The sequence below is a fragment of the Chelmon rostratus genome, chromosome 18, assembly GCF_017976325.1.
Source record: "Chelmon rostratus isolate fCheRos1 chromosome 18, fCheRos1.pri, whole genome shotgun sequence".
Lineage (NCBI taxonomy): Eukaryota > Metazoa > Chordata > Actinopteri > Chaetodontiformes > Chaetodontidae > Chelmon > Chelmon rostratus.
This window is the reverse complement of record NC_055675.1, coordinates 7,387,496-7,397,378: the sequence shown is the minus strand read 5'-3', so window position 1 is coordinate 7,397,378 and position 9,883 is coordinate 7,387,496. Positions and strand designations below refer to the sequence as shown.

Here is a 9,883-nt window from a genome sequence, read left to right as displayed (position 1 = left end):
TATGACGGGGAGGATCACGGTCATGCTGAACGGATGGACCACTCTCCCACTCTGCGTTGCCACAGTGTAACTGCGTGAAAAAGCTACTGCGCGCCCGGAGCGGACGGATTCAGGTCGTCCTGACGTGGCGCACCGCTAAAGGCCCGTCAGGTCCTCCGTGGGCTGCGACGATTGGGCAGGCGGCCCGTTTGACGTGACTCCACGGAACATGTAAATACACAGGTGGCGGCGGCGGCATGGACGCGCGTGTGGTTTATGTAAATAAAACAGAAGTGAAACCGCGTCACACGGCTCTGGTGCTCAGGCGCAAACAGACTCTGGGACGCAATGTTTTGCGGATAGTTGGAGAAAAGAGTTTGGACTTTAACACAAGGTAAGAGTCATAATTACTAATATTAACGAGCTTTGACAGCAAGTAGTTTAACTTGCATTGTTGCTACAGTTTCTGTGGCGCCATATGTTGTTTATATGCACGTTTTACTTCCTGAAGTTGAACCATATTGACTTCATGCCAGCAAATAAAACCACTACACTCACTGTCGAGAAGTGTGTGTTCACAGAAGAAGCCCACTCGGTGTGATTTCTGTCACAAACCTCACACATCGACTTTTCACTGGTTGAGTTCTGGCTCCTCCACCTGACGCGCCTCTCCGTCTGCAGGTGACTGGCGCGCGCTCATGCCTCAGCTGTCGGCCACAGCCGTGCTGCAGCTCGTGCTGCTGCTCTCCGCTGTGCCCGCGCAGTACTTCATCTCCAGGTGGAGCGGCTCCACGGCGGCGCAGCGCTACCACGCGAGCACACGGTAGGGTCCGTGCCCATTATGTACGTCAGTGCGTTGCAGATGGACTTCGTACCTAAAGCTGGAAGAATTTTTTAATTAATGGCCTTCATTTCAGTCATATGCATCAAAGTCCATAGTGTAGAAACATTATAGTAAAACTAGTGCATCCCTGAAGGTGTCTAGTGTTTCTGACTATAATTAATCAATAATCGTGGTGTTTCAGCTTGCTTCGCATTTGGAAAGAGTTGAGAGCATCTTACCTGAATGCCACTGCTTGGATGGACTGGGCAGACCAGCAGATGTCCAAAGTCCAGTGAGTATGGGATGGTTTGCAATAAGAAAAGGACTGTGATTGACCGAGACTCACATGGCACAAGGCACTGTGCGTTCATTTGCATGATCTTTTCCCATCCTATCAAGCACTTCTTACAGGACCTTTCAAGGTGACTGCTAATGTTTCAAGTCCTTGTTGCAGCAGGGAAACACACTCACAGCCTGCTCACCTGTCTGTCCACACTGACAGTGTTTTGCTTTCCAAAGGTCTTTGGTTGGCTTGGGACAGGAAGAGCAGATGGAGTCGCTTCCCTTAGAAACCATGCTTTTTGACAATGACCAGGGATTCTTTGGAGGTTTGTGAGTATTTTTCAGGAAGACACAAATGAATTTGACATTTTTATTTACATTTCACCTTTTTTTTTTGTCCGTGTCACGTCTGAACCTTAGCTCCTCAGAAAGTACTAAATCCTGTTCATCACACTGAACTTGCACAATTTACTGCTAACAACATTAACCTCTTTTAAGTGATTGTGCAGGTAAGTAAAATACAAGCCCCTGCAAACAAATCAGCGATTGTCTTTTTGTAAGATGGTGAATTACCTGGGGGTTCAAACTGAATGCAGCACACAAGAGTCTCTTGTTTTACTTCCTTCCCGCAGCCTCCAAGATCGCACGCAGCCCTCGTCCTCCGTATGTGTTTCTGCGGGTTGGAGAGGTGGTGAAGGAGAGGAATAACAATATGATCGGGGTGGTGGTGAGCTGGGACCCCGAGATGCGAGCCCCTCCAGAGTGGATCAATAGAGTGTATTCCAGCTCTGAGGTTAGCAGCCACAACGCTACACACCACTGCTGCGTCTTGGAAATCTTCCCCTCTTCATAAACCGTTTCACAAACTGATGGACATTTTCTAATTAGCCAGTCCTGTGAGTTCTGTGACTGTGTATGTGTGCACACAGGACACCAAAGCAGAGAAAACGCCTCATTATAAAGTGCTCTTCAGCGGGCCTGGACCCTCCTCTTTGTTAGTTGGATACTTGCCTCAGACACAACTGGAGCGCATCACCGGGATGAGGGTATGTACTGAAAATCACAGCACATAAACGCATAAAATCACATGCATGTGATATGTCTTGGACCCACTGTTGATGTTTCTAGCCAGATATTCCCACCTTGGAGAATTACTTCACACACTTCGACGGGGAGCGGTTCGTCATGCAGCCCTGGCTCAGAGAGCTCTACCCTGACGACGCGATGGAAGACGACTCAGCTGTGACGCGTTTTCTGTAGAAATATTGACCTGGTAGTTATAAAGGCCAAGATATGCGCAGATCAAGGATCATTTTCAAATCCCTCCTCGCTGGATCTCGATGTGAGAGTGTCGTTTGCAGATTTGGAGTAACAGCTCTCAGTTGTGCAACTTTTATTTCGTTGTAATTTAAAATATACAGTATTTTAATTTGATGTGCCAAAATGTAAAAACACATTAAAAAAGACATTTGATTTCATGTGCCTGATTTTTTTTAAATACAGATTTGAATGGCTGGAGTTAAGTTAAATGATGACAATTATGCCTGAAATGACATTTTTTTCCCCATGTAGTGTTTGTGTTGGCTGAGGTAGAAAAAAAAAACCTTGAGAATTTGCACTTTTATTCAGCCATTACCACTAAGTAATAAAATACTTTGAACTGCGACAGTCTGCTCTTTGGTTCCATGACTCAGCGACAGATGTCTTCAGAGTTTTTTCCTGCTTCCGTCTCTGAGGCTGAAAGACACGGACACCTGTGAAGACATAGTGATGGTGGGTGTACAGGGGAGGTGAGAAAGCCTGCCTCCATCCTCTCCATCCTCATTCCTCCACTCCCTTGTCTCCTCCTCTCTGACAAGTAGGGGGGCTCCCAGAGTTTGCCCCAGGAGCTGACTGACTTCACATGCCTTCTGCTGAGCATTTTCAACTGCTGAGACACACGCACGCCGCCTGAAGCACAAACACACACACGGTTAGAATGGCTGCATTTCATCAAAATAAGGAGAAGTCTGTCCAGATATTACAGTGCTGCTGAGACGTGTTTTTTTTGTACCTCATTTGACTCAGGTATTCAGCACTGTGGTAGAACTGTGGTGCCCCAACACAAACACTCTTGTCCAGCTTCTCCAGCAGGACACCACATACTCGCTCCATCTTCTCAAAATCTGAGAAAGTGACCGCGACCTGCGGGAGGATTTAGTTTTACAGTCATATACAGCTCAACAAACATATACCTTGCAGGGTCAGTGAAAGGTTAAATGGCATCATGACACATCTGGATCAATCGTGTTTCTCCAAATACTCCACCTCTGCATTCATGTGATACTGGTCTGCCTCTCGGTGGAGAAACCTCCTCACTGCGGCGTCTTTGTCACTGACACCATGTTGTCTGAGGAATGAATGAATGAAAGCATATTACATCCATTGCGATGATGTGAAATGACCTAATGTATCTTCAATTGTAAAACACATTTCACACAAACAAGCAGTGAGTATAGATGGAAACAGAAACAATAATTTGCCTCATACAGCTTCCATGTACTACTAGTGATAAAGCACAATTTTGAGTTACTTTGCATGTGTATTTCCATTTTATGCTACTTTATATTTATACCCCACATCATTATGGTGGGAAATATCACACTGCATTTTAATTGACAGCTAGAATAACTACTTTCTTTCTTCAGCCATTAAAAGACTTGTACCTTAATGCATCGGTAATTATCAACTTGACCCTCTGAAATGGACAATTTCTTTGACTACTCAGTACTTTTACCACTGATAGTCTGAGTTTTGCTGCTGACACTTCTATGCTTCTGCTCAGGCAAACCTACGAATGCAGTGCTTTTATATGCAGTTGGTTAGCTTTCTATTGAGGTAGCTAGCATTGCCTCCTCAGTAAAAGTTCACAATACTTGTGCTGCGGTGAGAGTACAAGCCCACTGCTTGTTCAGTGGACATAACTTCCTTTATACAACGTTTACAGTAACTTTTACTCCTACTTGACATCCCATTGATACCACTGTAAACAGTAGCGTTGCTAGTTCGTACATTCACTTTTGCTCCAGCGACCTGCCCAAAGTTTGCTTCAAACGCTAACGCTGTACCGTTAGCTAACAAGCTAGCTTAAAGTTTACTGCTTCACAGGAAACTACTCTTCTACTCGTACTAAGTTAGACAGCTGGACTTTGTGTTTTCACCTGACAGCCTGTAAAATGTATTCAAGTCGCCGTGAAACGCTGTTGGTCACCTCGTTGACTGACTCTTTGCTGCTGCCCACACTGACCCGGACCGACACTCGGTCCGCCGGGCAGCAAACCTCCGCTGTTCCGGTGACCTGGAGCTCCCTGACGCGGCTGCTGGGGCTCGGACGACTGACTGCTCGCACTTGGACTCCCCGCTCTCTGTCATTACCGTCTAATTCCCGAGCAGCAGCCGGTAACATCGCAGCGAAGACTCGGGTCTGGCTGTCCATGGTAGCAGACCCGAAGCAACTTCCCGCTGCTATGGCGATGGGCGAAGTGCTCGTCGGGATTTGTAGGCTTCTTCCGCCAAAGAACTACAAATCCTGTCAGATCAAGCCTTTCTACGGGAAGAAGGGAGAGGACTGTTGATAACAAAGGCCATATGTCAGTGCCAACAATTTACATAAATAATCATTAAACTAGGGACTAGAAAAATGCATTTTTTTTGATAAAGTAGTGTCTATACACCCTTTTCATGGCAGACATGTTGGATACTATTAGCAAGGTCACAGTAGCGGCTAAGTTCAATGTGAATGTCAGCTGTATGTTTACTCAGTTAACTGAAGCACTTCATATGAACGGAGCAGTGAGTTAATCAGCATTACTAATACCGCTTTGCTCTGACTTGTCAAAATATCAATTTAGAAACACCTTTGTGTTTATTTCAAACTTGCAATGCATATTTTTATGCAATGCATGTTTTAAAATATTTTTTCTACATAGCTTTTTTAAAAAATATGTAAAAAAAATTATGTATAATATGTATAATCCACTTTTTATTTTGTATTTTGTTTTTTTGAATTTGCTATTTTTCTTTTCACCTGCTATTCCATGATGCTGTAATGCCCAAATATCCCCGGCTGGGGATAAATAAAGTTTCATCTTATCTTATCTTAAGTTTCATTTGAAAATATAACATAATCTCTATAAATACAATGTGTGTTTCTCACATTTCTCACAGTTTTGAGTCAACACATTTCTATGAAAAAATATCAAATATATCATGCTTTGTCCAACTGAGGAACATCACAAAAGTTAAGCATTTTTATCTCGAGTGGGCCTCGAAAAAGTCATCCATGCTTTTTATCTCAGACGTCTGGTTTGTTGTTATTCTCTGTATTTAGGGCTCGGCCAAAAGGCCATCTCCCGTCTCTAGCTCACTCAAAACTCAACTACCAGACTTTTAACAAATTGTAAGAGACCAACACTAAACTGACGGTCTCTTAGTAGATGTCAAATTTTCTAATTACTCTAGCCCTACATGGCCTTGCTCCTAACTGCATCTGTAATTATAATGTTTATTGGTGATGGAACACATCTCCCTATGAATAGAAAAAAAGGAAAGAAAACAGGGCATGAAATAAAATACACTATTACACATTATAGTAAAAAAAACAGGAAACAAACAACTAATTCATCCCATGTGTTAGTGAACTCAGAAGGCTCTGAGCTTGCTAAAAGACCTTCTTTGAAATCATTCTGCAGAACATACTTTTTATCACAAGACTTTATTTTACCTGTTTTGCATGGTTATGCCTACATTTATTGAGCAAGGCTTACATCAAGTGTACATTTTTGTAATAAGACAAAAGTCATACTTTGAACCTTATGTTTGGCTATGAGCTGTGACTGTATTGTTTGGTGTGGACTAAAACTGTTATGTGATTTACAGTGTATAGATGTGTGTATTGGTAGCAGAAATACACTTCAGGAAAGTAGCCTTCTTAATACCTTTCTGCACATTTAGATGGCAAGCCCTAAAAAAGGAGAAAACAAGTAATGTGAATGGATGAATGAAATGCAAATTGTATAAAAGCAGCCGTTTACAAAATGTTTATCTTAACTTTCTGTCACTCTGAACAGTCAAAGCTCATTGTGCAAGCTGCGGTTTGGGTTGGTCAGTACCTCTGTTTGGCCAGCAGATGGCAACAAAGTATAACATAATGGTACAGTGTAAAATAAAGCCGTGAATAGTCTTCAATACAAGAGTCTAGATACTTCTTTAGTTACCTCTTTTAGTATTATTTTAGCTTGTTGCCATTTTTGAAAATAATTCAAATTCTGAAATATATATCTTAGTATTTCTGGTAATTGGAGGAAGAGGCAAATAATGATATTAATAATAAGGATTGTAACAATAATTCTATTTTCATTACAATTGATCATATTGTGATTAAGACTTATTTACAAATACACTGATAGGTTAATATTTGATCAATGTCCTCACATTGGTTTGATTGTTTCAAAGCAGTGTTTAAAGCAGTGAAGAAAATATTACTGTGCATAAAGACAGGGCATTGTGCCTGGTGTATCTCATTAACGTGTTAGTTTGGGAGCCATGTAAACTGCAGTCTCTCCTTGTACTGTAGACCTATTATACGCCCTCCTCTTTTATTTGTCAAGAACATTTGGGAGCAGCAGAGATTTGATCCGATTCTGGACGCTGGTTTCTTTAAACAACAGAGTTTGTTTGGTTTCCCTGGAGTATTAAACTGTGAAACGGGCTTTATAATCACAACCTAAAAATACAGGGCCGTATTTGTTGTTATTGTCTCTGGTTTCGCCGGTCCCCCGGTATGCTCTGTGAAACTTTAGATCTGATGCGCTGCCCCGGCCAAGAAAGATGCAGCTACGAGAGAGGACACCCCGTACTGTTAAATCCACATGGAAGTCCAGATCATTCTCCTTGAGCGGCCTGCAGACTGCTTTTACTCATCTCCGAGCTGTCTGTTTCTCAAATCACTCACATCTCCTCTGGCTCCCTCACAATGATTTTAAATAGCAATATAGCTGGGCGCTGTGATGTTGCAGTAAATGAAAATGGCGGTAAATTATTTGTTCAGTTGGTGATCATCATAAGGTTACCGACCACTTACATAAACAAGAATCCATTTTACTCTCAAAAGCATTAATTCTTCTTCCCCCCAATGTTTATATAACTACCTTCAGTTTAATAGTGCTTACTCTGATGCCTGCCATGAAATTATGTTGTAAAGATTTATGTCAACCAAAAAAAAAAGTGTTGGTTGCATGAATAAAAAGCTGGGTAAACTGAAATGAGGAGGTTTTGCCCTCCACTGTGTCCCTGGATGTTGGGTGAAAAGGGTCTGGGGGTCCTGCGATGGAGACTGTGGCCACTTAGGGAAAAAGATTTGACTGTAATGGTCTCTGAATCAGTTGATGTCTCTCTCGCTCGCTCTCGCTCTCTCAGATGAAGTAATAAAGTTAGCTGTGTTGGAGGCCCTCCATGTCTCTCCATAGACCACAATCAAGGCCCATGCAGTTTTATTGCAGTTTTATTTTCATATTGTCCAAGAAATCTCCAGACTCCCTCCTGTGCCCGTTGCCATAAATCGTATATTTTGACTGTATTTCTTCCACTCTGCGTTTTTTATTTATGGGTGAAGGCGATAAAACATGCAGCGTGCACTCTGTGTGTCCACAGCTGTCATCTGTCTCGGACTTTATTGTGAAAGAGGAAAAAAAAAAAAGTCGAGTTTCATTTTTTATTTCTCTTCACAAATCTCCCTCCCTGTTAAAAACAGATGCTGATAGAATGAGAAAACACAATAAATGGAGATTTTCATTGTTTACGTCTCCAGACTCTTCGGATGAACAGTTTTATTGGTTATAAAACCAACAGTATTCAGCTCTGTTTAACAATAGGTTCAGGTGGTGATCATTGTTTCAGCAGCAGGAGGTGTTCTGAACTCGTGGGCTAATAGTCAACTCATAACTCGGGCTGCAAATTCTTGGTCATTAGATGAATAAGATGAACAATCTCTGTGTTTCACTCTGTCATTATGTTGTTTGGCTTTCATAGTTTTGAGAAAAGTTGAGTTTTAACGACTGTGTAATTATAGCATGAGCGTAAACAGGGTCATAACATTTCTACACTATGACCTGCACCAAGCTGGGTTGGGTATGATTAAAAAGGACGTGGTGCACAAAAGATGATGACGCTGCAGCCCCTTTTTGTTCGCTCTCATACATGCACAAGGGGACTGTGTGTGAGATAACGCTGCTCTTCACTCCTGTTTCGGCTGTAGACACGGCTGCAGCCAGACTTTCAGAAAGTCTTGAGTCCACCCTCTCAAAACTCTGACAAGTATGACCAGAAACCAAAAAGAAGTTCATGGATTTTTCATATTGTTTGTACTCAGTTAACTGTTAAATTACACTTTCTCTATATTATATTTCTCAACATGAAGGCCTAAATGGTGCTTCATAGCATTTTATTTTGTTGGCTTAAGTTAGTGCACAAATTTAAGCACAGTCAGCGTAACAATACTGGAATTGGTTTATGAAATATAAACAATGGCAGCATTTTTAATTGTGGAAAGCGAACTTGAGGAAATAATAAAATATTGAGGACATGACCTCAGTGTCCTCAATGGTAGCTATGGCCCTCGCTGTTGTGGAGTCACTCAGAGGTCTCTAGTTGAAGGCAGACTGTTTAAGATGGGCTCAGTCAAGTTTCTTATCAGATATTCTCCCAATCCCTCAGTTAGACCTCTGAGAAAATGTTTATCTTGCAAAGAGAGTAGCATCATATCACTGTGCAGGGGTGCACACCTCTAAACAACTGGTGATTTGATAATTACCTAAACTAAGAAAGCATCCAATGTCTCAGATCAGTACACCATGACCTCCAGGGCCAGATGTGCAAAACAACAGCAAGTGAAAGCAAAGATTAGATGCTGTCTGATAGGATATTACTGTAAAATAGCTCATAATTTTTTTTTTGCAATAGGATTGAGTGGAATAGGAAATTATGAACGTCTCTCTCGTTAGCTGAGCAGTGACGCCCACAGGTCCTGAGAGACGGGCAAGGGGGCGAGCTCACTGCTGAGTTCTCAACATGTCAGTATATTATCAGAGGTATTTTCTCATGCTGTCGCTCAGCTCCACAGCGTCCATCTCTGTAAACAGCTCACAGTCAAATAAACAGTCCTGTCCACAGCCCTGTTCATTCCCATCACTGTGTAAACCTTTGTATCAGCACACATTTTGACATGTCGCAGCAGGGAGAGCACAGGTGTAATGAATTACATTAGTAACAATACTGCTTTCTGTTTCTGGGAACTCGTTCCGTGGTTGTGGTATCGAGCATGCTGGTTCGCTGGCATGATTTACTCGGACAGTTAATGTTATTAGTGACACCTGCGCTGTTTCTGCTATGAGAAGTCAATATGTTTGCCGTAAAACATATTTATAGATGGGCTTTGGTGAACGGTACCATAGATGTAATGGTGAACATGGCTGCCAGAGAATTTTTCTGGCTTTAACGTGTTTAAGAACAGTTTCTAACTACGGCAATTCACGACAGTGTGAAAGCAGCATTATCAAAATAATTAAAATCCCCTCAACATTTTGGACGAACGCTGCACATTTCCTGTCCGTTTCCAGTGGCGGTCTCTTTTATGGTCGCGCCGATGAGAGGTTTCGATGTCAGGCCTGTGTACGTTCAGCACACTCTCGCAGACGACTCTGGGGCACTGCTCAACCTGTTGTAAAGACCTCATAAAGGCTCAACATCTGTTTATTGCGAGGC

At 42.3% G+C, this 9,883-nt stretch overlaps 2 protein-coding genes across 4 annotated transcripts; one reads left to right on the top strand and one right to left on the bottom strand.

The window, feature by feature from the left end:
• Positions 1-256: 256 nt before the first annotated feature.
• Positions 257-2,748, top strand: si:dkey-261l7.2. Of its 2 annotated transcripts, none has more exons than XM_041959017.1 (7): positions 257-373; positions 661-802; positions 1,005-1,094; positions 1,322-1,410; positions 1,717-1,877; positions 2,014-2,130; positions 2,217-2,748. In XM_041959017.1, exons 2-7 carry the CDS (start codon positions 678-680, stop codon positions 2,328-2,330), a joined length of 696 nt encoding a protein of 231 aa, XP_041814951.1. In that variant the 5' UTR covers positions 257-373; positions 661-677; the 3' UTR covers positions 2,331-2,748. The 2 variants fall into 2 exon arrangements, with proteins under 2 accessions (XP_041814951.1, XP_041814950.1); XM_041959016.1 differs by having other exon boundaries at positions 2,213-2,748.
• irak1bp1 (interleukin-1 receptor-associated kinase 1 binding protein 1) lies at positions 2,498-4,559 on the bottom strand. Of its 2 annotated transcripts, none has more exons than XM_041959014.1 (4): positions 4,285-4,559; positions 3,392-3,473; positions 3,138-3,268; positions 2,498-3,034 (listed from the first exon to the last, which is right to left on the bottom strand). In XM_041959014.1, exons 1-4 carry the CDS (start codon positions 4,557-4,559, stop codon positions 2,791-2,793), a joined length of 732 nt encoding a protein of 243 aa, XP_041814948.1. In that variant the 3' UTR covers positions 2,498-2,790. The 2 variants fall into 2 exon arrangements, with proteins under 2 accessions (XP_041814948.1, XP_041814949.1); XM_041959015.1 differs by having other exon boundaries at positions 4,335-4,558.
• Between the last annotated feature and the right edge of the window lie 5,324 nt (positions 4,560-9,883).

Excerpts from the sequence above, each read along its gene's own strand:
- si:dkey-261l7.2 (XM_041959016.1), top strand. The coding sequence starts at position 678 with ATGCCTCAGCTGTCGGCCACAGCCGTGCTGCAGCTCGTGCTGCTGCTC. Across the intron at positions 803-1,004 it reads CGCTACCACGCGAGCACACG|CTTGCTTCGCATTTGGAAAG; the intron begins GTAGGGTCCGTG and ends GTGGTGTTTCAG. Across the intron at positions 1,878-2,013 it reads GAGTGTATTCCAGCTCTGAG|GACACCAAAGCAGAGAAAAC; the intron begins GTTAGCAGCCAC and ends GTGTGCACACAG.
- irak1bp1 (XM_041959014.1), bottom strand. The coding sequence starts at position 4,559 with ATGGACAGCCAGACCCGAGTCTTCGCTGCGATGTTACCGGCTGCTGCT. Across the intron at positions 3,474-4,284 it reads TACATTTTACAGGCTGTCAG|ACAACATGGTGTCAGTGACA; the intron begins GTGAAAACACAA and ends TTCATTCCTCAG. Across the intron at positions 3,035-3,137 it reads GAATACCTGAGTCAAATGAG|GCGGCGTGCGTGTGTCTCAG; the intron begins GTACAAAAAAAA and ends TTTGTGCTTCAG.